Genomic DNA, 27,039 nt, shown 5'->3' on the forward strand with positions numbered 1-27,039 from the left:
GCCTCACTATCCTTCTCATCGTCAACGAGCTCCCACATCTCGTCCTCCTCCCCGCCATCTCCGCCCTCCTCGCCCTCCACCTCGTCCCCATCTGTACCCCAAACTCCACCAGCCCACCATCCCTTCCCGCCCTTCTTCACTCCCTGCTTCTTCACCGTGACCAAACTTCTCGCATACTCCATGTCCCTATACACCGCCTTGATCGCCTCCCCAACCCCATCTTCACTCCGGATCTTTTCACCCAGCACCTTCGCCTTCTCCATCATCCTCGCGTCGTGCGTTGCCACCCACAGCGCTTTCCCGAGTTGGTTGGCAGATACCTTCTTAAGGTGACTGCCGACGCCCAGGTCTTCGACGCGGTTGGCAAAGAACCACTGGTCGCCGAAGAAAGGCTTGATGATGGTGGGCTTGCCCGCGCGAAGGGAGGCACCGGTGGTTCCGGCTCCGCCGTGATGGACGACTGCGTCGACCTGGGTGAACAGCCAGTCGTGTGGCGCCGAGCGGATCTGGTGGATGTAGTCGGGGAGAGGAGCGTCTGGAGTAGAGGAGGCTTTGGAGAAGCGGTCTGACCAGCCTTTGGAGAGGATGCAGTTCACGTCGGCTTTGCGCACGGCCTCCATGACTTGTTGCATCAGTTGCCTGGAGTCGGCGACCGTGACGGAGCCGAAACCGATGTACACGAGCTTGCGACCTTCGGCGCGGGTCCGAGAGATGAAGTCGGCGAGCTCCGGAGGTGGGGAGTAATTGGTGCCTTCGTCGAGGAACCAGTAGCCAGTGACCTTGACCCAGTCGGCGAAGTCGAGAGGCGGAGCGACGACTGAAGGCGAGAAGTTGTACAGGAAGGGCACCTTGTCTTGCTGGAGTCGGCTGAGGGAAGTCGGAGGTAGGTCCAGCGTGTGGCGACGCCAGCGATTGATCTGGCCAGACATAGCTTGCCAGAAGACACCGTCGAAGATTGTGTAAGTGGCCGAGTTGTAGACACCGCCGAGTTTGCGTCCAGGAACAGCAAAGGCGTGAGGGTACGCACGGGTACGTGTCCAAGGCATGGTAAACGCACGGAAGTACGGGATCTGAAGGGCTTCAGCAATGTGAATGCCTCCCATGGCAGAGGGACTCTCAATTAGAAGATCGGAGCCCTTGCAGGCTTCGTATGATGTGATGAGAAGGCCGTCGAGCCACGAGCGGAACTTGCTGTTAGCCTCCATGAAGAAAGCCGGTGTGAACATGCCGTTGTCGACGCATATACGCATGAGCTCGGCTGGATCGCCTGCCACTTCTTTGAACTCGATACCGTGGCTCTTCACCCAGTCGCCAAATTCCGCGTGTGTAGCGATTGAGGCGCGATGGCCTTCGGCGATGAAGCCTTTGCACAAGGCTATGTAAGGTTGAACATCTCCACGCGAACCGATAGTAAGGCAAGTAATGTTCATTGGCTCTTTGGGCTTAAAGTCCAACATTGATGAGCTCAAGTCGTCGTCGAAGAGAATTGGTGGAGCGTCAGGATCGTCGTTAGTCGCATCGACGGCCATTTGCAATTCGTTGGTGTTGAGATTCTGCTTCTTCGCAGTCTGCAGAGTGTTGTTCTCCGCAGCGGCTTCTGCAGCATCCTGAAGCTCATCATCGGTGAGAAGCGCCGGGTCTTCGGCCGAATTCCTCATGGCATCCAAAATGCGCAGACTTCGGATCGCGCAATCATCGCGCAGACCCTTGTTCGAGAAGTCAAAGAACAATTCCTCGTAGCCTCTGATGATCAGACACATCCCCGGATGTCCCCAACGAAAGCCACGCTGCTTTTGCACGTTGATGATATCCCGGTAGGGAATGACAATCTTCGTCTTCGTACCGTAGAACAAGCTTCGGAAGCAAAAGTGCCTCGAACCCATGTAGATCTTGCCATAGACTGGTACAGTCTTGATCAGACAGCAGTAGAAGGCGCAGGTCAGCTTCTCGGTCAGAGCGAGGCCGAAGTGCCGCTGGAAGCGATCTTCAGCCGTGAGGCCCGATGCATCACGGTCTGTGTCGCGCACGCTGTCGTCCGGAGTGAGGCCTTCGACTTCGTCGTACTGGATCTTGCCGCCAGCAAGGGCACCTGAGAACTTTCCCAGGTAGTCCTTTGGGCTGCTGCTTAAGTAAGAGCTCATCCGCTTGCTGGTCGTGCGCACCATGCCGGCTACATTCATGGCGTGCTGAAGCGGCGTAGAGATGCCGCGGATCATGAGTCCTTGCGTGGGACGGGCGGGTTTATCATTGGCAGTCAGCGTCTTTATCGAACCACTCGACTCGCTACGATGCAGAACTGGCAAAGCCTGTTCCGTGCGTGGTTTTGTTGACGGACGCACAGGGAGACGCTCTTGACTCGACTCCCTTGAAGATGACAGGTCCTCAGACTCCTTCGGCAGTTTCTCGACTGTGGCACCGGAGACGGTCTTCCTGGAATGTGACGGTCTGAGCGTGGGGCCACGGAATACCCCATCGTTGCTCAACATTTGACTGGCAGACATGCTCGCGTCAATCTCATCGCCTGTGGTGTGCTCCGACGACATGGTAAGGCCCTCAGACTCGGATTCTTGATTCACCGGCGACAGAGGGGATCTGGATACTCTGCGAGCATCGAGACTTGTACGACTGGTGGCGCTAACACTTCGTCTTCCACGGCGAACACTTGCTCGACTAGTCTCGCCACTGTGTCTGCGTGATGCTTCCGTGCTAGAGCGTTGCTGCTCGATGCTCCGACGAGGACTACTCGGTGCGCGAATATTGGGACGAGAAAGAGTCGTCCGAACGGGCTCAGCGACAAGGTACCGATCCTTGTCAAGAGATGCGCTCTTCTCGGACTTTTGCGACTTTGTCTTGCCAAAAGGATGTGCGTCCTGTAGAGCAGCGTCGCTGCCCATCTGCTTGGCATTATTACCGTCCGTGAGATCCTTCAACACATTCCAAGCCTCATCACCGGACTGCAACAGCGTGAAGAAGTACTCGTCAACCGCAAAGGTCTCTTCATTGTCAACGACGCGAAGCTTGATCGTCTCGGCCGCCTTCACAACTCCTGTACGCTCGATGTCGACAATATTCTCCAAAGGCAGAGAGATCTTGACCGCGTTGCCGTCGTTGTGACAGCGGAACATGACCTTGCGCAGCTGCTTAACCCACTCCATGGCCGATCCTGGCGTGTCGGCTTTGTACTTGTAGACTCTGGTCTGAGTTGTGAGCGTGAATTCGGTCGTGTCCTCACCGGCCTTCGTCGTGATGTCTGCAGATATGCCGTTCCGCAAGTCGACCACACCGAGTGGAAAGTAAGGGTCATGGGAGTCCTTGAAATATGAGAAAGTTTCACCCTTCAGCAAAAACCAGTAACGTAGATAGCGGTAGCTATGCTTCCCGACCTTGCCAATATGTCCCGTCTTGATGATCTTGTTGTGGCGTTTTGGAAGAAAGGCGTAGAAGCAGACGTGCTTTCCGGTGATGTACAGTTTTCCCTGAAGCAGAACGTTCACAGTATACCAGCAAGGGTATTCTGCGATGACCTCTTCCTCTTGCTCGAACTGGAACATCTGAGCCAGTACTGTTGACAGTGACTTTGGTTCATCGTCGATCTCCTCGTGAACCATCGGGGCCTCCGGAGACTCGCTACGTTCTCTGCTCTGCTTGATCGTTATCGGAGAAGATGGCTTCGCTGCCTCTCGCTTCAGATCTGTGGCGCTTGAGGACTTCTTTCTGGACGGCGATATTCTCTGCTTCTCTCTGTCTTCTGCCATCTCCTTTCTCGGCGGTAGGAATTGTGATTGAGTCATCAGGTCTTGCGAGTCTGCTCTCTCACGAACGGGTCTCAGAACCTTGCGGACAAGCTTATTCTCCGACAACCTCTTTCGATGCCCATTCTTTGGCTTTGCAGCTCGAGATGCAGTCCCTGCTGCCACGTTCCGAGTATCCTCATCCTCCGCCTCGTTCCCAGCATCGCTCCCACTCTCAGAATCACTCTCTCGGTCGATCCCGAATCCAGCACCTAGACCTGTTCTTCCAACCCGACTCTTGATGCTGGAGCTACCCCTCTTGCTGGGACTTGTTGCTTGTGGGCCTAGTGATGGTTGCGTGGCGGCCAGCAAACCGTAAATGCTATGCTGCGGAAAGAGACCCTTGCCGATTCGCTGATCGTCCTCGTTGACACCCGTGCCATCGTCCACATCTTCTTCTTCCGCCGAGTCAAAGCGGAATCGTTCAGGTAGGTCCAAGGACAATCGTTGGGTTTCTGGACTGGGTATTCGAGGTGCGTGAGTGCGAGAAGCGGTACTTGATTTGATCGGTGCGAGCGCTGAAGTTGAGGATGAGGTTGCGAGGGCGGAAGCCTGGCTTGCGGCCTGCTTGTCGGTTTTATTCGCCATCGTTAAGCTTCGAGCGTTGTCGTTCCGTCGTCGGACTCGTTCAATATTATCAAAGCGTCTCTTCCTCAAATTCTCGTAGTTCTCGCAGACCACCAAGCTTCATCGATTCCAAGCAGTCAAAGCAAGGGTAAGGCTACGAAGCAAATATTCCAACTCTTCAGTGTAGCACTTGTCCTTTTTTGACTCCCGTTCCCGACTCTTGCTGATCACCGCGAGCGGATCTTGATCGTCTGGCTCCAGTAGATCGCAGAGGACCGTTTGTGTATGAGGATCTCAGTCGTCTACGCTGTGACTACATTGTACCGACAACGCATCGGGAACACAGATCGATCGTAGGAGCCGTGACGGCGAATTCGGGTTGCTGAAATCGCTTCGAAATAACTATTTGTACACAGTAAGTGACCGCACGAAGAGAAGTAATCTATAACAGTGCAGTCCAGCTCCAGCTCCAGTTCCAAGTCCAGGGAGACAATGGGTAGGCAACGTCGATAGCGGCGCGGCAAGGCAAGACGAAGCTACAGTCGTCGAAAAGTCCAGGTCGGTTGATCCGTCCAGCTGCCAGTGGTGAGTGAGTTCATACAGTAGTAGGTGACCATAGGATGCGACGGATGAAGTGCTCGGTAGGTGGATGCAAGTGGAAGAAAAGTCTCAGAGCATCAGCAGATCGCGGATTCGTCGGTCATGCACATGAAGAGTGACGCCTCAAGGCAGTTCTCGAGCTAGGTGGGTTGGCGGGTGATCGTCGGCGAGGGTCTGTCAAGCATGTGATCATGATAGCTCACCGTGGGTCCTCCCGCCGCGGATAAGAGGTACCTCAAAAGTGAGGATATCTATGGCGGCGCGTGTTGATGGTCACAGACGCGAAAAGTCACGTTGCTGAAGGACTTATCGACAACAGCTATGAACGCCTACATGGATCCTTGCGAGCACCTTAATGGGCGAGAAGCTTGTAAAGTAGAGCAGTGCAGACACTGCATAGCAGATCGCATGCATGGCACAAGTGACATGGATGTGCAATCATGTGAGATTCGGACTCGCCCTGATAGACAGAATGCTTCTTCCAAAGATTTGCTTTCATATCTAAGTAGGTACACAATCAGCTTCCATCCTATTCACTGGAATGCTCTCTGCCCGTCCGCCTCATGGCACACCATCACTTCTGCCTCACTTCTCTCCTTATTCAATCACACTTTCACCATCTGCCTCTTTCAATTCCTTGCTCGCTTACTTCGCCTTGGCGAGGCCAACAGCGTTGTTGCCCAGGTCGTAGACGGAGTAGTACCTCCTCAAGAAAGCATCTCCGAGGATAGCAAGAGGACCGGCTGGGGCCGGGATGTCGAAGCCCATGAAGGCGCTGATGCAGCTGCCCTGGACCTCAAGAATGTAGTCGTATGCGCTGATGGTGAAATTGTGGCCGGTGAGAGTGAAGGTAAGGTCTGGAAGAGAGTCACGGGCGCTGCACTCAACTGAGTACTGGCCGTTGTAACCCTTCTTGGCCCCAATCTCCTTGTTGAGTAGCTCAGCCATCGTGGATGGAAGAGCAATGAGAGAGGTGCCGGTGTCGAGAATGGCACCGGTGGAGTCGAGCTCGGCGGTCTGGTCACCAAGAGTGATGGCATCGAAGTCAACCTCCCAGTAGGCCTTACGGCGGAGAGGAATGTTGGTCATCTTGCCGGTGTAGTGGTCCTTGTTCACGCCACCGAAGATGGCCTCGGACTCGTCGCCCTTGTCGGTGCTGCTGAGGTAGAAAGCGAATACCTTCTCGTCGAGCAGACCCTGGTCAATCATGTTGTAAAATGGAGGCGGGATGCCGTTGACCGAGATGGTGTCGTAACCGAGACCCATGATACCGTCGAAGCGGCCGAAGGCGAATGCAAGACCGGGCTCCGAGGTAGCCTCTGCAAACAGCTGGTTCTTGATCTTCAAGTCACCAATCTGCACGGTGTCCTGGGAAATGTATCCCTCCAAGCTACCAGAGCCGTATTGGATGGCAAAGTCCGAGCCATTCTGCTTGTAGGTGTTGGAATCGCCGTGGTTGTACTTGGAGTGGAGGTAGCAGGCGATCGAGCCGCAGTCCTTGCTGGGCACCCACAAGTTGGACGAGCCGGTATCGAGAACAACCTTGAACTCTTGCGGAGGTGTACCGATGGCGATCTCGCTGAAGTACTGGGCGTTGAGGAAGTTGCTGACGCCGACGGGGTGGCCCTTGTTGGGCTTGTAGGACTGCTCTTTGAACATCTCGTTGATGCGACCCTGGGGACGGATTCCCATGTACTTCTGGCCGAGGTGCTGGACCTGCTCCTCGATGCTGTAACCCTCGAGTTGCTCGGACAATGGGACCTTCTGGAGCCTACAACTGGTTAGCGGAGCTATTCGCCTCACATGCGCAATGAGCGGCGGGCCTACTTCATCTTGTGCACGCCAGCGGAGGCGGTGCCAGCGACCAGCGCCGAAGCGAGCAGTGCATTTCCCTTCATGATTGCGAGATGGTGTTGATGATTTGGCGATGGAAAGGTGTTTGTTGGTTGATGGAGGGGTGTCGAAGAGGTTGGTAAGGTACCTCAGACCAGGAACAGCTGTGCAAGCACGTTCCACTAGGCACCAGGATACCTGGGCATGGCGTCACCAAGTGTCTTGTCTTGACGGGAGGCGTTTGCGCTCGTGATGCGACAAGTCATTTGCAATCACCGATTTGTTCACGAATATCGGAGAATACACTGATCATAGACGCAGTGAAATTCTTGACCTCACCTTGTCTTCTATGGAGGCGCTCACGTATATCGAAGGTCATTGCGACCTTAAGGTAGAGACGATGCTCGACGAGCTTCTCCAGCAAAGCTCCCAGCCTCCTCGATATAACTCCAGAAGAGCACCCACCGGATGCGGGCGGCAACCGAAAGACCGATGGCGAAGAAGGTGCTTTCGAAATAGGATCTTATATTTCCACCTCGGTCGACCTCCTCTTCCTTTGACTTCCTTTGCTCATCCTTGTGTGAGTATTTGCTCTCCCTTCCCTTGAACGGCTTGCGACCTCTTGGAGCGGCCATGTCGGCGCTGGCCGACGCGAAGCCCTTCGTAACTGGACCACCTTGCAATTCCAGTCCGAGCAACATCCCGACTCTGCTATCCCTCGACAGATTGCACCTTTGACGTAGGTCCTGGTCGGCATACGAGTCGGCAGCCCATCGTTGTTTGCTCGGTCTACCTTTGAATTGCAGCTATCCGATCGGCCCAGCGCAGCAGAATGCAAGTCTTGCTACGCGTACAAGACATTGCGCCTCACTCGCCCTTGCATCGATCTCGTATCATCATGAGTCTTCGGCCGTCAGGAGCGAGATCCATGAGCGTCTTTACGGCAGGCCATTCACGTCCGTACCGCCGCAGTCGGCACACACCAAAGGCAAGCAATGCTTCATTCCTCAATCTGCTGATCGTTATTGTCGGATGTCAGCCAATCATCTTCGAGCAAGCCGACACGCCATGCTCGACGAATATCGAAATTTGAGATTGGAAGCTCGGATTCTCCGTCCAGCACCTTTCGCACGTGTATTTTCATACGCCTTAGGTTAACACCTTTGCCGACCAGTACTCCCTACGGTGGCCGCGCGTGCATCCAAAACGCGATGATCCCGAGTCCCGTCGAAACCTACTTTCTACCCGCCGCAAATCCTCCTGGCTGCATACCATCGAGAGCTTCGTCTTATACTTATTTGACTGCCTTGTTGACACATTTTCCTGCTCTGCCTTGTTCTTTTGTGTCCTGCGCCTGATACTCTTCGCGAACACTGAACACGATGATTCAGAAGACCGCCATGTCCAACGATTACCTTCAGTGGTCCACGCGTTGCGTGCCTGCGTTCAGCATCGGCCTGGTATTCGTCCTGCTGGCCTACGCTTTTGTCGTTGCACCCTACGGCAAAGCTTACAATGGCGACTACACTGGAGAAGCGACCAGCTCACAACTCATCCTCAGCATCTACACGGTTTTACTCCACATCTTGTCAATCGTCTTTCCGATTCGCGTCTGCTGGTCTCTACGCGATGTCGTCAAGAGGATCAGGGATTCGGCTGCCATTGAAAATCCCTCAACTCCGCGGCTCGAGAAGCAAGAATTCACGATGAAAGGAAACGAGACGCAGCTGACGTTTCCGTCATTTCCCATCATTCTTCCAGCTTACAAGGAGGAGGTCTCTACTCTGGAGGAGACTTTGCGAGTGCTTGCGTCGCATCCGCAGGCTCGTCAAAGCTACCACGTTCGTCATTATCAACTGAGGACGGACTGCTTGATCTCGAAACTAACAAAGGACAGGTCTACTTGGCGATGGAGGAGAAGGAGGAGAATTCCGCCGTGAAAGCTGCCAGCCTTTGTCGAACGTTTGAAGCTTCATTCTTACGGATCAGCTATACCGTCCACCCAGCGAATCTTCCTGGCGAAGCTCAAGGCAAAAGTAGTAATGAAGCTTGGGCTGCTCAGCAGATTGTCAAAGACTATGGCAATGATCCTACGAAGAAGGACGTAATTGTCACGACCATGGATGGTGAGTATGGTTCATCTTTCCTTTCGAGCTTGTTCTGATCTCCTCTCACAGCTGATACGCATCTTTCCGCACGCTACTTCTCTCAAATTGCTCGCATGCACAATGACTGCGTCGAGACTAAGGGAAGCACAATCTATGTGCCGCCACTCGTCTTCGACCGCAACTTACACCGAGTTCCGCTCCCGGTCCGGACCGCAGACTTGATGTGGGCAGGTGCTGGCCTCTCCAGTCTGTACACAGGATCCCGTGTCTGCATTCCCACGTCAGTCTATTCACTCCCTCTGACATTAATTGAGCATGTCGGAGGATGGGACACGGGTCCTGGTGCCATTGGTGAGGACATGCACATGTATCTCAAGTGCTTCTTTGCGTTGTCCGGGAATTTGGATGTCAAGGTCGTGTACGCTGCCGCGAGTCAATGTAACGTCAGCTCCGATGAGGCTGGTCTCAAGGGCTACTACGCCGGACTGGAGGCGCGATACAAGCAGGCTCTCCGTCACATGTGGGGATCGCTCGATTCAGGCTATGCCATTCGGGAGAGTGTCAAGATGTTTCAGCGCCAGCGAGACATTTCCCGCAAGCAGATCGTTGCAGCGGCAACAGGTGTCGAGTATGTCCATCATTCTCGCCCAGAAAGCACAGCATTGACTGACATTCCGACTCACAGCCCCAGACTGGCCGAATTTGCCAATACTGCCGCGAAACGACAAACATCCCTCCTCCCTCCCTCCACATCAGCCTCACCACACCCTTACTCCAAACCCATTGATACCTCAAACCTCCTCACCCTCTACCACCGCCTCTTCGAAGCCCACTTCCTCCCCACCCACCTCTGCGTAATCCTCACCACCTCCGCCCTCTACAGCTTCATCCACCCCTCCGTTCTCGTCCCCCGAGCCCTCAACATCGCCCTCAACATCTCCTCCTACCTACGCTTCGTCGGCTACTGCACGATGCTGCTCTACTTCCACCTCTACGCCCAGTACCACACACTATGCGTCGAGCTCCGCACCGAAGAACTCCGCCGGACGGGGTTGTTGGAAGCGATGCAGGCCAGCGATGGCGTGACGAAGGGGGTGTATCAGATTGCGGGACTGGTGGAGTGCATGTTGTTCCCGCTGGGCGGGTTCGTGTTTGGTGCGATCCCGGCGTTGCAGGCGGTCGTGAGCCATTTGTTTACGGAGCGGCTGGTTTATGTGGTTAGTTTGAAGCCGAGGCTGCCGGCTGCGTTGTGTGGTGGGGGGAGTGCAGAGGTGAAGGAGGTGGTGACGGACGCCAAGGTGACGGAGGAGAAGAAGAGGGATTCTGTGGTGGAGACATGAGCGTCATGTCGCTTTGCAGGTTTTGGTACGGTATGCATAGCGAATGGAGTTTTGGGAGACATCGATATGGCCAGAGTGCAGCATTGCGGATGTAATCTTTAATATCAGACCATCTCGCTGAAAGGGCATCAATCTGCGGTCCAACTTTCATGGACATGCTGTCTCGTCAACGAATGTCATATAGCTTGTGGTCTAGCATTGTTGCGGTCAGCTAGCTAGTGTCATTCGCACACTGACTACCCGCACGACATGCGGTGGGTCATTGGCCGTGATATGCTGGAGTCCGTCGCTGGCCACCTGGGACCAGGTGTTTTCTTCCGCACCTTGTTCATGCAGATGTATTCCGCCTTTGCGCCACACTAAGAGCCAAGCCTCTAAAGCCAGGCGGTTTGGTGCTCAGGTCCATCGTGGATTCAATCGAGTCGACCGCTCCGCAGGGTTGACTGGTTGGTATACCGCTGCATGAGCTTTCATGCGCATTGCGAGGCTGACAGAACTGAGAATCGAATGGGACGGCAGCCGTGCCATGCGTGTCGCGCTTCGACGTGCCTTCGGATTTGGCTCGCGGCGTCGACTTCGGCGTGTCGGTCCCATCAGAAGAGAGATAGTATGACCTGCGAGGTGTAGCGATGAATGCTTGACGTCCGGGGACACCGTCCCTCGCTATCCTCCATCATCATCGCCCTCCTGCTCACTCTTCCCATCCCTCGCCTCCTCACTCTGCATCCTCCGTGCCTTCAATCCCGGCGTAATCGGTATGTACCCCAACAACAACGGCGCACCAGTCTCTTGCTTCCAAGCCTTCTTACCCGCCTCCCAATCAGGATTCCTCACAATCTCCCACCACGCCTCAGCAGGTGGATCCTCCGGCGGTTCGATCCAAGGTAGCACCCTACCCAGCCTCTGCACATCCTCATATCCCCATTTCCACGAGTCGGGAAAGTATATTCTCGCCAGATTCGCGTAGTAGATTCGATCCTCGGGTATTGGTGTCGTACTGCCGCAAACGACGAGCATCCACAGCACCAAATCCGAGACAGCTCGTCGGTCCTCAGATTCCTTCCACTCGACTTCATCGAACACCCGGCCCAGCACCCTCGCAGTCAAGAATGCACGATTGTGCCGTCTAGCTGAAGCGACCGTATCGTTCTGTGAGGAGGAGTTCCTGCCGAACTCCCATGTGAATAGCAATGCCGTCAAGCGTACGCATTCCGCAAATTCGAGCTGCCAGCTACGTCCGGGGCTCGGAAAGGGTTCGTGCTCTACTGGACCGAGGCGTGCGAGGCGGAGGGAGATCTTGACCGCCTCGCGGGCTTGGACGCCAGTGTGTGTGTGTGGAAGGGAGGAGACGGCGGCGGTGGTGTTGTAAAGAGCGGTCAGTGCGGTCAGAGCATCGATCAGGGACGCGGAAAGCAGGGTGGACAGTATCGGAGCAAGCATTATTGCATTTGATGGGATGAAGAAGTCGGTGGAGGTCACGTCGGAGACCGCGGTGGTAGTCATGGGTCCGAAAGGGAGGTGAAGAGATTTGCGGACGCGGGTGGATTGAGTGTAGTTGGCGAGGAGGAGGCTAGTTGTTGTAAGATGTCAGAGGAGGTGAACACGCTTATCGGGGCGATGATGAAAGACTTACCTGGCTGTTGCAGTCTGAAAGTGGCCACCGAATGGCGTTCCTTCCCACTCGGTCATGTCAGGCGCTATGAGAGCGAGTGCGTTCAGATGGCTAATGGACGTCTCCAGTTGGCCTTGATTAATCTGTTGCTGTCAGAAGGGGATTGACCATGCATAGGAAAGTTCACAATCCTCGCTAGAACGCACCTTGATAGTCGCCAGTCTAATGATGGCCCAGGTCAAAGCACGCGCGAGCGGCGTGCGATCTTGCGGGTTCAGGGTATTGACAATCGCAAGACCGTTCCGCATATGTGATATAGCCACATTCTCGTGCCACATTGACTTCCACTCATCTCGTCGCCAGATATGGTTGGCAATGGCTAGAAAGCTGTGGACAAGAATCGGCTGCGACATGGTTTCGCGGAAGAGGAGCTCCTTTGCGTGAGCTGTGCCACTGTCAGCGCGTATTGTCTACAGTCGATGATCATGCCACTCACGCCATTTCCAACCAAGAAGATAGCCCTCTGCCAGCTCCATGAATTGTGCATCAATCGTGATCGGAAAGCTGTCGAAAGGATCGGGTCTCTCTCCTGGCGACGCACTTAACGAATGTGACTCTCGCTTCACGATCGGGTGCCCTTCCGACCCGGGAGTCGCTGACTGCTTCTTGACGGTGCGTTTCCTGCGTTTCGTAGAGGGAGCTGTAGACGTACTGGGCGTCGTAACTTCATCGCGAGGTTTCGGCTCAAGCGCAAACGTGAAAGACTGCTGACCGGCTTGCTCGCCTCGGAGTAATGCGTCGCGCGAGTTCTTCGCAGCCCTCAGCTCGGGATCGGCCTCGCTCTTTGATCTCCTCGCGAGCCGTTGGTCTTGCACTCGCTGCTGAGCATGGCTTCGGATGCGGCTGAGATCGGCGGCCGAGACGTATTTCTTGGTGCTGAAGTTGATTATGGGAAGGTCGTCGTGCATTTTCATCGTTGTCGATCACCGAATGTCAACGGAAGCTGCGTAGATGTTGAGATCAGCCCTTTAACATTGTTTGGGCCCAGATTCGATGTCTCTGAGACGATGAGCGCAAGACCATATTCCCCGGCGGTAGGCTTGCGATAGTCTACCTGGAATGTGTCACGATGCAGCGTTGACGGTCACTGCGACGTGTCTTGAAATAACGTGCAGAGAACTGGTAAGTCAGAGTACTTCGTCAACATGTGACTCGTGAGCTGAAGCGAGCGTAGAGACCACTGCAGGCGATCTCTGTTGTTATAGCTACACCGCGGATCTGCGGAGGGAACGTAGCGAGCTACGATCGGGAGGATGGGGGCCAGACGCTTGTCAGAACTCTATTTCGAGACATCCAACGAGAAAACGATTGGCCCTTTGCTCAATGCCGAGCCTTGCAAGTCCCAATCCGACAAGCCACACACCACATTGACAAGCCTCTGCACCAGAAGGGCCGAAGCGCGAATAGGTGAATGGTTTCTTGCCTTCACAGCTGGAGCAAACGAAGGTCGGTTAGCATCGATGTCAAGAAGATGGTGCAGAACGGTCCAGACTCGAGTCTGGCTTGGAATCTGCTGGAGAGTGGAGACCGCGGACAACGCTTGCAAACGACCGAAAGTGAAGAGCAGCCTTCCCCTTCAGCCCTATCTCCGTGGTCCCGCTCACACTGCACCGCACGACTTGGCTTGGAGTGACTTGAGGTGTGCGTTTTGAGCAGGAGAACGGAGGCAAAGAAGGTAAAGTCAAGGTCGGAAGTCGAGCGGGATGTGAGCTCGCTTGGTAGCGTGATAAGCAACCCAAAGGCCTCACTCTTTTTCGTGGCCGATGTGCAGGTGCTGCTCCTTCAACTGCCGGGGATGTCGATCGCAGCTATGCATAGTTGAGGACATGTCGCGCACGAGTGTTTCGTCGCGTACCATCGACAGTCGTGGCGCGAGGCTGCAGAAGAAATGCCGACACGGTCCCGGCCGTCGAGATTGTGCCGGCGTTCGCTTGAGCTCTGGCTCCAATAATGCTTCGGCGTCGCCGGCAAGGTATTCGAATCAGAGAACTGAGCGGTACAAGTGCTTGGCAAGTAGGGTGGCTTACCAGCCAATTTCGTGGCTGCAGCGTGGCCGAGGTTGTACGGCCGTAAGGTGAGTAGAAGTTGAGATGGGATGTGCTCGTGGAACGCGATGTGTCTGCTCGATTGTCCATCTTCAGGTAACGACAGGTGTCGGCATTCGATCTTCGAAATTTTGCGAGACGGGCGGGGATCCGACGGCTTACTAATCCATGCTTGACTTCAGCTGCTGCGACTCTCACAACCCCCCAACCTCCTGTATACAACCACGATTGATAATGCCAATTGCCGATTAAGCGTGTGATCCATCTGCCGTCGATTCCCCGCGATTCTCCCTTGCTAGACTGTACAGATGGATCCACACATACGACTTCAGCTGCTGCAAACTTGCCAGGAGTTCGCTTCCGTCCGCACAACACGACTGTCAATGCCAGTGGCCCAGCATGTGATCCCATCCGGCGTTGACTAGCCGCAGTCCCCCCTTGCTATTCCATACAAAGGACAAGGAATGCCTCACAGAGGGGAGATGCCTGCACCGCAAAGAACTGGATCCAGATGTTGTTGATTTCTCACCCTCTGACAACGCCGTTAGCGAAAGGAACAAATCGCCATCGTCGAGAGCAAGTCTCGACGCAATGCACAAGATTTCTCACCCTCCGAATGTGTCCATGTCAATGATGAGATCCCTCCGTAGGGACAGAACTGAATATCTGAGGATACTTCCGCTGAGCAGCAGCGAGAAAGCCGTTCGTCGTTTCGTGGTGTGTTGATCTTGTCAAAGTGTTTGCTGGCAGATCTGCCCTCCCAAGCATCGCTTTGAACTGTCTCGCCTGAAGAGACTTTCGTACGATGAGGCGTGCTTGGCAGCGCAAGCAGGGGTTGAAAGGACTGACTTCCCGGGCTGTCCTTGCTCGAACTCTTTTCACAAAGGCACCGGTGGCTATGCTCAAGTGGCGAAGCCATCTTTTATTCTCCCTCATGGTTCATCGTGGCTTGTCCGACCAAATAGAAGGTGAAATGACGACTTGAGCAGGCCTGCTGCTTGTCTGCCAACTCCCGGTTTTTTCCTACCTAGCTGATGGCGATCTCAAAGCCTGGCTATAAAGGATGAAACACGACATTCGCATGGTACGCACGTCAATGTACGCACGTCACTCTTCGAAGTAAGTCGCGGAGAGGAATATAAAGGCGTGCGATTACCTCGTGTTGGGCCTGAATCTGGTCTTGTTACACATCCTCCCACAGGTCCACAAACCAAACACAACCAAGGCAATCGTTCGTTTTGCGTCCGCTCGACTGCGATCTCCATTGTACTGACCATCATCAAGCAGATCCACCCGCTACTTCCACCCAGAAGCAAAATTCGTCATGCACGTCCTTCCAATCACCCTCCTGGCACTCGTCGCCAACATGGCCCTCGCCTCCGCCATGCCACGAGCTCTGGAGAGACGGCTGTCAGGGTGTTTCTGGATCAACTGTTGCGCCGACGGAGGGCAGGCACCAGGAATACCGCATTGTCTCCACGAGCGCGAAAAATGCCCTCCACACACTGTGAGTACGGATCGAACGAGGCTCACGTGCATGAATCTTTGTACTTCGAAGGCTGACGAACCGGCGGTCCAGTGCAACTGTTCATCCGGGCCTTGCAAAACCGACCCCCCTTGACACCGGTCGGTCTCCAGGACGAGGTGCTGACAGATGGCGATCTCGTTGGGAGAGAAAATTTACAGAGAGACAGACAACAAGGTTCCAGATAGACCGTATAGACAGTCTCTCCGCTCTCATTCGAGGGAGAAATATCTCTGTGTTCTGTTGTCCGGCTTTTGGTCCTCGTCAGTAATGAACACCTATCAAGTTCCTTGCTCGTCGAAGTGAGCCATTCGCGTATGGCATAGATCTATGACCGCTATATGGCGTTCGGATTCAAGGTAGAAGGGTGTCTCATCACTTGTTAATGCCGTCTCGGCGGTGGACCGTGGATGCGATTGTGGTGAAGGCCGTGTCTGTCAAGAGCATCGCTTTTGGGAGAATGCGCTTAGGCATACAGGTAAAGAGCTGTGACCTTCGGTCGTACCTTGAGCAAGGCAAATTCTTACGAGAACAAAACATGAGTTGATAGTCCAATGTGGTAAAGTGCAGTGCAGCGAATGTGAAGTTGGTCCAAAGTTTCGTCCGACCACGACTTCTGCCCAATGGACTAAAATTGACTCCACTCTCTTGGCATGTTCGACGTCGAAATCCATCCACGCACAGTCTATCAGCGACTTGTTGTATCGCAACGACTCCATCGACGACCATCACCAAAACGACGACAAGATGTAAGTACCGCACCTACATCGCACACGCACCTGTACTCCACCACGATTCAGGCCTCCACCACCGCCCAGCACCTCCGCGAGTCGCACACACAACCACCCCTCCACCTTCAATACCCGGCCTACCACCACCACCTCCCCTACTAACACGACTCTCCTCGCAGGGTCAATCTCCGAACCCAGAAGCGCCTGGCGGCGTCCGTCGCCGGCTGCGGAAAGCGCAAGATCTGGCTCGACCCGAACGAGGTCTCCGAGATCTCCAACGCCAATTCCCGCCAGACAATCCGCAAGTACATCGCCGATGGCCTCATCATCAAGAAGCCCGTCACCATGCACTCGCGTGCCCGCGCCCGGGAGTTGACCGCCGCTCGCCGTATCGGACGTCACCGTGGTTTCGGTAAGAGGAAGGGTACCGCCGACGCCAGAATGCCAACGTGAGTTTTTCTTCCCGAAGACAGCCGGGGGGGAGTGGAGGATGGACGGAGATGAGCAGGATCAAGAGGAGAGCATGGGAGGGAGACATGGAATTGGAGAAGTGAGAACACAACCGCTTGAGTATATGCTGATACTCGAATCACAGTCAGGTCATGTGGATGCGTCGCCTGCGTGTGCTCCGCCGTTTACTCGTCAAGTACCGCGCCGCCGGAAAGATTGACAAGCACCTCTACCACGAGCTCTACCACCTGAGCAAGGGTAACACCTTCAAGCACAAGCGTGCCCTTGTTGAGCACGTAAGTCATCGTGGCCACATTGGCTTCAATATCCTCGGGATACAAATTCTGACACCTCATTGCAGATCCACAAGGCCAAGGCCGAGAAGGCACGTGAGGAGAAGCTCAAGGCAGAGATGGACGCCAAGCGTGCGAAGACCAAGGCCGCTCGCGAGCGGAGACAGGAGCGCGTGCAGCAGAAGAGGAATGCGCTCACCGGCGAGGAGGAGCCAGAGACCGGCGCTTAGACGAATTGCACGATCAAGTTTTGCTACTCTCTGAGACGCCTTCCTTTTTCTGCCATACAGTGGTATCGCATGCGCATTGGGAGAGGTCGGGCCTGTTGGGAGGCCAAGGACGAGCGAACAAAACGTATTCACTCGAGGCCTGGGTCCGGCTTTCTTCCACACGAGGGTTATGTTCAAGGCGTGCTGCACGGATGGGGGCTTGCTTCTGGGCTTTTTTCGTGTCTCTCGTCATCACAAAAATTGAAAGAGTTTCACCATTGATTGTGCAGAGAGTGGTTGTCTTGTGTGATTGGCATGGAAGTCTTTGATCCTGGAATGTCTCAGCTCCGTGGGATCACTGTCGAACGTGCTGTGCTAGTAGTGTGCCATCATATTGAAGATCCCGACCGAGATGCTGTTATGAGCTCCCACCTCTGCGGTTCCTGTATTCATGCTCACCGTTTTCCGTTGCTGTATACCTTACTTGACTAAGCACGTTGCAGCCGTCCCAACCAACCTCACTCCTGCCTTTAACATCGAAGCGAAAAACTGGGAAAACAGAAACAGAAACGACAGACATCCGCTTTCTCTGCCTGTCATTGCAAGAAAATTCATCGCACATCCCACGAAAACATTCAGCTTGACGATACCGTTGCGTGGACTGCAGACGAGAAATCCCAAAACATCCCTCCATCTTTCTCTCTCCGGGCATTCAGGAATCCAACAAGAAGCAGCAAAAAGAAAGTCCCTCAGTCGAAGTCAACTCAAGCGGAACCCTCCAAAGTTGAGACCATTCGATGGCAGTGCCCTCCTCCTCCGCGGCCCCTCCCAACAATCCCTACTCCGACCTCATCACCTCCTGCTCCAACGACCCGACCCAAATCCAGTCCCGCTACCTAACCCACCGCTCCACGCGCAACACCCAACAACGCTCCCTCCTCCTCTCGCCTTCCTTCCAAGGCGTCAAAGTCGACGACATCCTCTACAAACTCAGTCATCCCGACCTCTTTCCCGGATATGAAGATCCTCGACATTGTCTCGTCGTGTGGGCGCGGCCGACGGAGGGGGTGAGGAGGTTGGTGGGGGAGTGTCAGCGAAGACTGAAGGAGGTGGTGCCGAGTACGTCTCTCTACCCTTATTCGGGGTCATGTCCTTTCTGTGGGTTTTTGCGTCTATGGTAATTCGCTTGCCATGCCGCCATAAGGATTGAGAAGGTGACGGGTTGGATCTGAGCAGAACCGCTGACGTGTGTGCTGGATGAGTGTAGATCTTTGGCTCATGCCCTCTTCGAATTTACACATGACGGCCATGGAAGTCACTCACTCCCGCACACCCGCTGAAATCGAACCCCTCGTGGATCAAATCACCCCCCACCTGGAACCCATCTTCACCCTCCCACATACCCACCGCGTGGAACTGATCAAACCGTACCTCTCATTCGACGCGCAGGCCATAGCCTTGAGTTTCGCACCCGCCGCTGCTACTTCCCCAGGTGACGGACAAAGTGGAGAGGCGCCAACATATCACCACCTCCGCCGCGACCTCCACGCCCTCCTCACCACCCAAGCAAACACGTCCATCGCAAGTCGATACGTCACCCCCTCCGCACACCTCACCATCGCACGCTTCATCGAAGCCTCCGACTTTCTCGATGCATCGACTGGAGAGGTCGATCGGGGGAAAGTGGAGGTTTTGGTGGAGACGGTTGAGGGGGTGAATCGATGGTTGGAAGAGGAGTTTTGGACGCTGGAGGAGGGAGAGGGGAGGGAGGAGGGTGCGAGGTGGGTTGTGGGGGAGGAGAGGGGGTTGGAGGTTAAGAGGGGGGCGTTGTGGTATGGAGGTGGGGAGAGGGTTGGGGTTGGGGAGGGGTTTTGGATGGGTGGGAAGGATTATGGGGACGTGGTAGAGACGAGGTTAGAGGTAGACAGGTCGTAGAATGCTCAGGGACGTCAAGATAGAGTATAGAGATTTTGAAATCACAGCGTGATTTGATGAGTGCTTCCGCCGCCGAGCGGAAGTGATTCTCATCTCAATTGTCGTCGAAGTTTGATGTATGTCTATTAATTTTGGGTCCGGTATATGCTTTGAGGGGTATCTCTGCTTTCACTCAGCGCTTTTCACATCTTCCTGTCAGGTCTCCTCCGTGGTGGCCAGCTACTATGGTTGTCCGGCTAGATCTCTCCTATACCCACCCTCGCTGATGATCCTTCACCTCCCTCCTCCTCACCCATCTCAACATCCTCATTCCCATCACCATCATCATCCTCATCTTCATCATCAACCTCCACCATCTCCACATCTCCCACCCCACTCCCCCTCGAATCCTCCCTCTGCAACCCCAAAACCTGCTCCCCATCCCTCATCCTAAACCCGGAATGCACCCTCTCCACCCTCCCCATCCCATCCCTCCTCACCACATCCCCATCCTCCTCAAACCCCACCTCCCTCCTGATCCTCTCCCTCGACGCCCGTCCCGCGCCCCTCCCCATCCCAAACCCCACCACCTCCCCTCCCTCCCCGACCCGTTCCTTCTTCGTCCTCGTCCCTTTCCCTCTCACCCTCCTCTTCGCCTCCTGCAGCGTGCCCTCTCTCTGTCTCCTCATCTCCCTCCTCCCCGTGCCGTCATCCACGCGAGATCCTGTCGACCGGTCGAGCATCCTCGCGACTGTGACGTCGTGGCCGGCTGCTTCGTCGGCCGCCAAGGCGGAGGCGCGGAGGGAGGCGGCGTCGGGTGGGGGATTGTAGATTTTCACGGCGTAGACGGGGACGAGGTCGGTTTCTCCCTTTTGCAGTTTTATAGTGGAGAGGCGGGTGAGGAAGGAGGCTTGGGTGGCGGCGGAGGGGGAGGAGCGGTAAGAGGGGGGAATGTAGAGGGGGAGACCGGGGCGGGCGATGATTTGAGAGGATTGGGGGGTTGAGGAGGGGCCGCCGGGGGTGGAGGATTTGCGGGAGGGTTCTTCTTCGTCGGAGGAGGAGTGGTGGTCGTTTAGGCCGGTGGTGGGGACGACGGGGACGATTTTGCGGGCGGGCAGTTTGGCGGTGGTGGAGGGGTTCAAGGCGGGACCGTGGGGGTGAGAGCGGGGGTTGAGGGTGATGGGTTTGGCGAGGAGGCGGGTTTGAGAGAGGGCGACGACGTCGAGGACGTTGCCGCGGCGGAGAGGGGTGGGGTGGAGGCCGGTTTGGGTGATGTGGAATTGAGTGCCTAGGTCGGTGGACCAGTGGGCTGTGAAGGTTTCGTTGTTGAATTTTAGGAGGGGATTTGGAGTGTGGAGGTCGAGGATTTGAAGTGTGTCTGAGGGTGTTGAGGAAGTGGTCTTGTCGGTGGGTGGGTTGTTGGTGGAGGAATTGTTTTGTTCCGCATCGTCTCCGGGATTACCATCTCCATTGACATGTGCGACTGGATCGATTCCATTTCCACTTCGGGCAGGAGGTTGTGGTGCTAGTGCGCCGGGCACGTGGGTGGTGAGATCGAGAGTGAAGTAAAAGTCTTCGGTCTCGGTGGTGGAGTATTCGTATTCGTATTCTTCCTCGTCTTCATCTTGCGTGTTGTTATTGTTGTTCATGTTCATGTTCACGTGATGATGCACCGCTGCCGCCATACTTTGGCCGACGTGCTCGAGGGGATATGTGGAATAGGAAAAGGTTCTGGCCTACATCGGCGGGACGGGACTTTGTGCGTGGGATGCGAGATCAATACCCGGAAAAGGCCTGCAAAGGCAACGACAACGCCCGTGTTCTCGGTCTTGGACGATATGGCTTGGACACGACGAGTTGTACCCGGTATTCCGTATCCGGTTGCGGGAAATGTTTGTCGTGTTGTCGAGTTTTGTGCAAGGTTGTCGATGTATTGTGCCAGTCGTGAGGCGGCCGTGAAACACCGGACGATTCGATTGGTCCGGAGCGACACCGGAGACAGTCTCCCTGATATCCTCATCATGCGCCCGACTCGAGTTCTTGTTGGTTCATCACACTCAAACAGACCGAACGATTCAGTGAACCTCCATCCTCGTACAACCGTGAGGGGCTACCTTATTCTCGTCGAGGTCCCTTCTTCTTCATCGATTACAATATCAACCTCGCCGTCGTCAAAGCACTCCACCCTCCTCACCACTCCCACCGCAATCGGACTTAGTCAACCCCCCTCCACAATCGCCGGCCGAGAACAAGAACAAGCCTCGTACGATCTTCGGTCAGCACGCAACGCTCCCGCAGCCATCCGCCTTCTCGCTCGACCGTTATACGAAAGTGCCGAGCGGTTGACCGACATCATCACCTGCGACATCGACATCGACATTCCATTGCCTCATTCACTGCTGAGTTCACCAGCATACATACCTAAGACCTACGACGCTTACGACATATCGATCCCCTCCTTGCGGTCCGGTACTGCATCGCATTCGCATACTGTACCTTGCCTTGACTGAACATACCAATACCGACATCCTGAAGGATCCGGACTCGACTGCCAGCTATTGACTCTCCACGTCAGCTATCCGCCGAATACATCCGCCCGGGCACCACTGTGATTACTCATTCGACATCATACAATAACAAATCCTTCTTTGTTCCTCACTCCCACCCGCCGGCGCAAATGAACTCGTATTGGCCCGCCCTGCCTTGAGAGTCTCTACACCCCGTGGTCGTCGACATCTCCCTCCTCTCTCCGACACCACCTCTCTTCCGCCTCCCACATGAGACGACCCACCACGGGAAGGTGTTTCGCTTGGTTCATCAGCGTCACCCTCGTCTACATCGTCCTCAGCCTCCTCGGTCACCAAATAACAAAATCCGCTCCTGGAGAAGAGGTTCAAAGCAATGCGGAATGGGTCAACTCGGGAAAATACTGGCTGGATCGCCAGGCATGTCGATGGTTCGGTCTCTGCGGGACGATGCACATGTTGAACAAGGACGCTTGGACGTGGACAAAAGCCGAGGCCGATGACCCGGACAATCGCGACATCAGCGACTGGTGGACGTCCGGGTCTGATGATCCGGAAAAGTGGACAAAAGAGGAGATCAAGCTGCGCAAGATTCCTCAATACGTGCTGGATCACGCTCCATATGTTCATTTGTTCTCGGGAGAGCAGTTCTGGCCCGGTGATTTGAGCGAGCATCTCATTCATACCACGCCATTTTTGAATTATTCGCGCATATCGGATCTTGATGAGGAGAGGAATTTGACAAACCTGCATGAGTTGAATGATTATGCGGAAGGAAAGCACAGCAGATTCATGTACCTCGGTGCTCTGGACAATGTAGAGGAGCGACCGAAGTGGTTGGTCGGAGGGAAGAATATTCCCAAAATGCCCGCGCAGAACGATGGCGATCTGGATTTGGATTACCCATGGCCTGACCCAAACGATGACTTGAAGGACTTTGATTTGGAGGCGGCGAAGCAGCAGACGTTGGACGACTTCTATCATAAGGAAGGCATCTCAACAAAAGGCGAAGTCCCTGCCGAGCATCTCCCCTCTGACCGCACTGCAAGTCTGGACGGACGCTGTGGAGGCAATTCTGGCTACACCTGCACAGGCAGCAAATTCGGAACATGCTGCTCCATCTACGGCTGGTGCGGCACCTCTCCCGCCTTCTGCGGCGAACCCTGCGATCCTCTTGCCGGCACCTGCCACGACCCTTATGCCATCCCACAAGGACCACACCCAGACCTCCGCCGTCGCGATCATGACCCTACCCTCGACAACCCTTCCCACAAACCACAACCCGGCGGAAAATCCTCCGCCCCAGCCATCCTCATCGTCGTACCCAAACCCGACGGCGTCGTCGACGCCTTCTGGTTCTTCTTCTACTCCTTCAACCTCGGCCAAACCGTCCTCAACATCCGCTTCGGCAACCACGTTGGCGACTGGGAACATACCACCGTCCGCTTCGTCAACGGCAAACCCACCCAAATCTTCCTCTCCGAACACAACTTCGGCCAGGCATTGACCTACTCCGCCGTGGAAAAGTACATCCCCTCCCACGACTCCACCGGCACCATGATCGGCTCCTGGTCCAACGCCACGGCCGCCAGTCGCGCCAAACGTCCCGTCGTCTACTCCGCCCTCGGATCCCACGCCATGTACGCCACCCCCGGCTTGCACCCGTACATCCTTCCCTTCGGCCTCCTCCACGACGAAACCGATCGCGGCCCACTCTGGGATCCGGTGCAAAACTTCCAAGCGTACACCTACAACCCCCTCACCCGCACCGTGCGCTCTTCCACTCTCAACCCCACGAGTCCGACCCAATGGTTCGACTTTGCGGGTCACTGGGGGGATAAATTTTATGAGTTGGGGGATCCGAGACAGTATCGATTCGCTGGACAGTATCATTATGTCAATGGACCGACGGGACCGAAGTTCAAGAATCTGGGCCGGAGGGCGGTCTGTCAGAGTGGAAGGAGGGGATGTGAGGTGAGGAGATTTGCGAGGAATGAGAGGGGCGCTACGGCGACGAATCCGGAGGAGGAAGAGGGGGAGGATGGAGAGGTGGGTGGGTTGCCGGGAGGGAATGTTACTGATGAGGCTTGGGGGGTGTGATATGATGGGATGGTATCAATAGAGGGTTTGGGAAAGGGATAAATAGGGGGATCGGGAAGGTCATGGGATTGGATTGGATGGGATTGGATGGAATTGGAAGCATAGATGAGACATGAACTGGATTGCACTTGATGACTGGAGTTTTTCTTTTGGGAAAGGGGACAAAGACTGGGTTGGATTCGGGACATACGTGGGGATGTCGATCGATCGGTTTTGCTCTTTTTTTTTTCCTTTGCTGGTGTTTATTATTATTCTCGCGTTTTCTCTCGTGCAGGATAGACGGAATGATACCCACTGCTTTTTCGAGCCGAGGTTCTGAGGTGTGTTCTCCTCGATCAAATCCTCGCTTTTCGTCCTCACACTTTGATCACGACCATCACCCGAACCAATGAGCGGCCGCATCGTCATCCTTTCCTCTCTCTCTCTCACACGGGCCCGACACCCTCGCGCCACGTCCCGAGCCCGTGGGCGCATAGAGGTCATGGGCAAGGGAGGAGGTATGGAAGGGTAAGACGGGGCGGGGATTCTTCTTTGCCGTTTGGAGTTTGCAGACCGATCGAGTGGGAGTAGGATCGCTTGTTACGATCCGTAAGAAAAGCCGTCGATTCTTCTTCTTGTCATCCTCCTCTGGGGGTGAAAGATCGTTAATTGTTTGCTGGTGGCTAGACTTTTCAAGCGAGCAAGGCTAGCGCTGCTTCCAGCCTTCTTCTTGAAGATGGCGGCTTTGGGCGATTCTTAGCGCGGAGGGGGATTGATGAGAGAGAGAGTCTGTCGGGCTAAGGGGGAGAGAGGGGGGGGAAGGAGACGGCGAGGCGCTGCGTGAGGATGATTTTTGTCGCCGTAGCGGTCTTGTTGGCTGGATGGAGTGACGAGGGCTTCACTTAACCGACCCCCCTTGATCGTTCGGAGAGAGAGAGAGAGAGAGAGAGAGAGAGAGAGAGAGAGGGAGAAAGGCTAAAGTTTGCCTCTGGCTTGTTTTCTCTGAGAATTCCACTGGTGGACTTAGCAAAATGACTGCCGTCGATTATCGCGAGAGACCACCACCGCCGCCGACGACGACGACGACTCCTCTTCCAGATGGCATGGTGTTTCGTCCACAGTTTTCTCTCGCCTGTGCTGGCGATGTTCTAGGCTGACCGGACTCGAATTGTGCGGGACGATGAACGGGAAAGGAGTCGAGCTAGCGGCAAAGCAATGGAAAGGTATTATTGTGTTTCCTTTCCCTCCTCGACGAGTCAAGGGAGACCGTATGGGGAAGAAGATTCTCGTGTTACTCCTTTCACGTCTTCTCGACAAGAAGCTGCCATGATCAGCAGCGATGCCCTCCCTAGCCGTCGTTCACGGCGACCTCCCTCCCTCCTTCGTACTCGAAGTCCTCGCGCATATCTCCGCTCCACGCCTCCCCGTCTTTACCGTCCGGTAAACAAGCACGGGAGCGGGAAGCAGTCCAGAAAAGCAAACAGATATATTCCACAAACTTCTCCCCCTCTCCAACCAATCAAGTAAACCCGCCCATTTGGCCGCTTCGATAAGAAAAATTGGGCTTGTAGTAATATAACGATTTGGGAAAGGGGTTTCTGGACTCGTGTTGTGATGGTAAGAGTTTTCTTTTTGCTCTTTTTGTTCGGTTTCGTTTGGTTGATTGAGCTCGAAGCGATCTTTTTTTGCCTGTTGAATGAATTGATGGATGGGACCGTACGTACCTGCCTGCTGTTTTGATGGTGCCCACTCGAGTTCGAGCCCTCGCCAAGGGGCTCGTTTGGTCGAAGTTGCGGCTTAAGATTGTTGTCTTTGTGGTTTTCTGCTTGCGGCCATGAGAGGATTTCTGGACTTGCGAGAGTTTTCTTGCGCTGTTTCGTCGGATGTTGTCCAAGGTATTGTTGTTTGGATCAGTTGGCTATCGTTCCATTTTGGTGGTTTGTCGTCATGGCCAGAGTTCGCGCCATGCAGCCTACGGAGCCGCTGAGAGTGCTCGAGGAATGGGAGGCTGACGCTGCGCCAGAGCTACGGGTTAGGGAGAAGAGACGTGTTGCTGAGCTGCGGGTTGCGGAGTCGTAGAAGTCTCAGCTTTTGGGATGGGAGGAACGTGAACAGAGTGCGGAATGGGCGACAGGAAAGCGAACAGAGATTCAACAGATGTGAGATTTATGCGCGGAGCAACTTGGAGGAAACGACGACATGGAGACGAAGTTGATGGGCCTCGATGCTGCTCAACGAGTCAGTGCAGAGAGAAAGTAATCCATCTTTCTTGTCTTGATAATTTCTTGGGCGGATGTGGCGGGAAGAGAATGGGAAAGGTTTACTTATCGAGCTTCTAGTCGTGGTAAACGTATACAGCGCCCGCTCTCCCCCAACGGCTTCGAGTTCCTCGATACGACATCTTCACTGAATCCATGATATTGACAGTGCCACGGCATCCATGACCACTCTTTCACAGACACAGTCACTTTCATGTTGAGCACACGGGAAACTTCTTGCCAAGCCAGAGTGCCACCGCGCACGAGGATGTGAGGTGATGTGCACGCCACGCTGCGGCTCGGTTCCGAGGACGAGAAAGTGCCTGCGAGCGTACTGCACATCGACGATGAGGAGTCGGCCACCCCGGACGGTGGCAACGTGGCGATGAGATCAGATGCGGAAGGTCCGTACGCCCGTGCCGATGCAGACTCCGCGGCGACTCCGCGGCGAGAAGGTGATCCTAGCGAGAGCAGAGTACCGTATAGCTGTATTGAGTTCGATTGACTGCTCGAATCCGTGCTCGGTAGTCTCGGCCGGGTTATATTTGGAGGGTTGTAGGAGGTACCCCGTCGTATATGGATCGGGAGCGGCGGATGATGAATGCTCGTGAATGGACAAGCTGGACACGAGCTCTCGACCCTGGCACGGTTCTTCTCGCTCGTGACAAATGCATGGATTGTCCATTTACCCGGCCCTGTGTCTGATTCTGTTGAAGCTGCGATGAACTGCTGAGATGCAGAGACAGGCCTGCCCTGTCTAGTATGCTTCGCAGCAAAAGTAAACCTTGGAACTGTCGGATCTCGAAGCTTAAAGTGCAATGCTTGTTCATCGCATCGCATTCGACTTCATCGCGTCGAAGTCCCGTGACGGTCGCCTTTGCCACAGCGGATTCCTGCATCGGGATGTTGTTTGCAAGGGGAGCTGTCCGACTCTGGCCTTGAAGAGAGCAGGAGCCCGCAAGAGTGCTGGTCAATGCGATGAGCCTCTTTGCATGATCGCCACTGGGCACTGGCACCAGTGCGTGTTCGTGTTGGTCCATCCCTATTCTCAGCGAGTTGGTCGGACTGTGCGGGCACGCCGTCCTTTCGATGGGCGTGA

General features: G+C 55.0%; 8 protein-coding genes across 8 annotated transcripts; 4 read left to right on the forward strand and 4 right to left on the reverse strand.

Moving 5' to 3' along the window:
- Nucleotides 1-158: 158 nt before the first annotated feature.
- MYCGRDRAFT_20064 (uncharacterized protein) lies at nt 159-3,899 on the reverse strand (the record flags this gene model as incomplete). The annotated part of the gene is made up of 2 exons (XM_003851766.1): nt 159-2,296; nt 2,663-3,899. Coding segments are annotated over 2 exons (3,375 nt in total), but the record flags the coding sequence as incomplete, so codon positions are not given.
- A 1,536-nt stretch (nt 3,900-5,435) lies between these two features.
- On the reverse strand, nt 5,436-6,914 carry MYCGRDRAFT_104895 (uncharacterized protein; the record flags this gene model as incomplete). Its single annotated transcript, XM_003851765.1, has 2 exons — nt 5,436-6,729; nt 6,786-6,914. The coding sequence occupies 2 exons, from the start codon at nt 6,854-6,856 to the stop codon at nt 5,604-5,606; spliced, it is 1,197 nt and encodes a 398-aa protein (XP_003851813.1).
- A 1,277-nt stretch (nt 6,915-8,191) lies between these two features.
- On the forward strand, nt 8,192-10,239 carry MYCGRDRAFT_100533 (uncharacterized protein; the record flags this gene model as incomplete). Its single annotated transcript, XM_003851485.1, has 4 exons — nt 8,192-8,632; nt 8,689-8,917; nt 8,969-9,527; nt 9,585-10,239. The coding sequence occupies 4 exons, from the start codon at nt 8,192-8,194 to the stop codon at nt 10,237-10,239; spliced, it is 1,884 nt and encodes a 627-aa protein (XP_003851533.1).
- A 663-nt stretch (nt 10,240-10,902) lies between these two features.
- On the reverse strand, nt 10,903-13,000 carry MYCGRDRAFT_109897 (uncharacterized protein; the record flags this gene model as incomplete). Its single annotated transcript, XM_003851764.1, has 4 exons — nt 10,903-11,809; nt 11,873-11,994; nt 12,058-12,296; nt 12,348-13,000. 4 exons carry the CDS (start codon nt 12,823-12,825, stop codon nt 10,903-10,905), a joined length of 1,746 nt encoding a protein of 581 aa, XP_003851812.1.
- A 3,201-nt stretch (nt 13,001-16,201) lies between these two features.
- On the forward strand, nt 16,202-17,442 carry MYCGRDRAFT_104898 (60S ribosomal protein L19; the record flags this gene model as incomplete). Its single annotated transcript, XM_003851486.1, has 4 exons — nt 16,202-16,230; nt 16,392-16,661; nt 16,808-16,958; nt 17,024-17,442. Coding segments are annotated over 4 exons (585 nt in total).
- A 519-nt stretch (nt 17,443-17,961) lies between these two features.
- On the forward strand, nt 17,962-19,099 carry MYCGRDRAFT_43901 (uncharacterized protein; the record flags this gene model as incomplete). Its single annotated transcript, XM_003851487.1, has 2 exons — nt 17,962-18,283; nt 18,432-19,099. 2 exons carry the CDS (start codon nt 17,962-17,964, stop codon nt 19,097-19,099), a joined length of 990 nt encoding a protein of 329 aa, XP_003851535.1.
- A 236-nt stretch (nt 19,100-19,335) lies between these two features.
- MYCGRDRAFT_93956 (uncharacterized protein) lies at nt 19,336-20,733 on the reverse strand (the record flags this gene model as incomplete). Its single annotated transcript, XM_003851763.1, has 1 exon — nt 19,336-20,733. The coding sequence occupies one exon, from the start codon at nt 20,731-20,733 to the stop codon at nt 19,336-19,338; it is 1,398 nt and encodes a 465-aa protein (XP_003851811.1).
- Nucleotides 20,734-21,963: 1,230 nt separating this feature from the next.
- MYCGRDRAFT_22198 (uncharacterized protein) lies at nt 21,964-23,556 on the forward strand (the record flags this gene model as incomplete). Its single annotated transcript, XM_003851488.1, has 3 exons — nt 21,964-22,651; nt 22,817-23,129; nt 23,196-23,556. Coding segments are annotated over 3 exons (1,362 nt in total), but the record flags the coding sequence as incomplete, so codon positions are not given.
- Nucleotides 23,557-27,039: the final 3,483 nt, after the last annotated feature.

The sequence above is a fragment of the Zymoseptoria tritici genome, chromosome 6, assembly GCF_000219625.1.
Source record: "Zymoseptoria tritici IPO323 chromosome 6, whole genome shotgun sequence".
In the NCBI taxonomy this organism is placed as follows: domain Eukaryota; kingdom Fungi; phylum Ascomycota; class Dothideomycetes; order Mycosphaerellales; family Mycosphaerellaceae; genus Zymoseptoria; species Zymoseptoria tritici.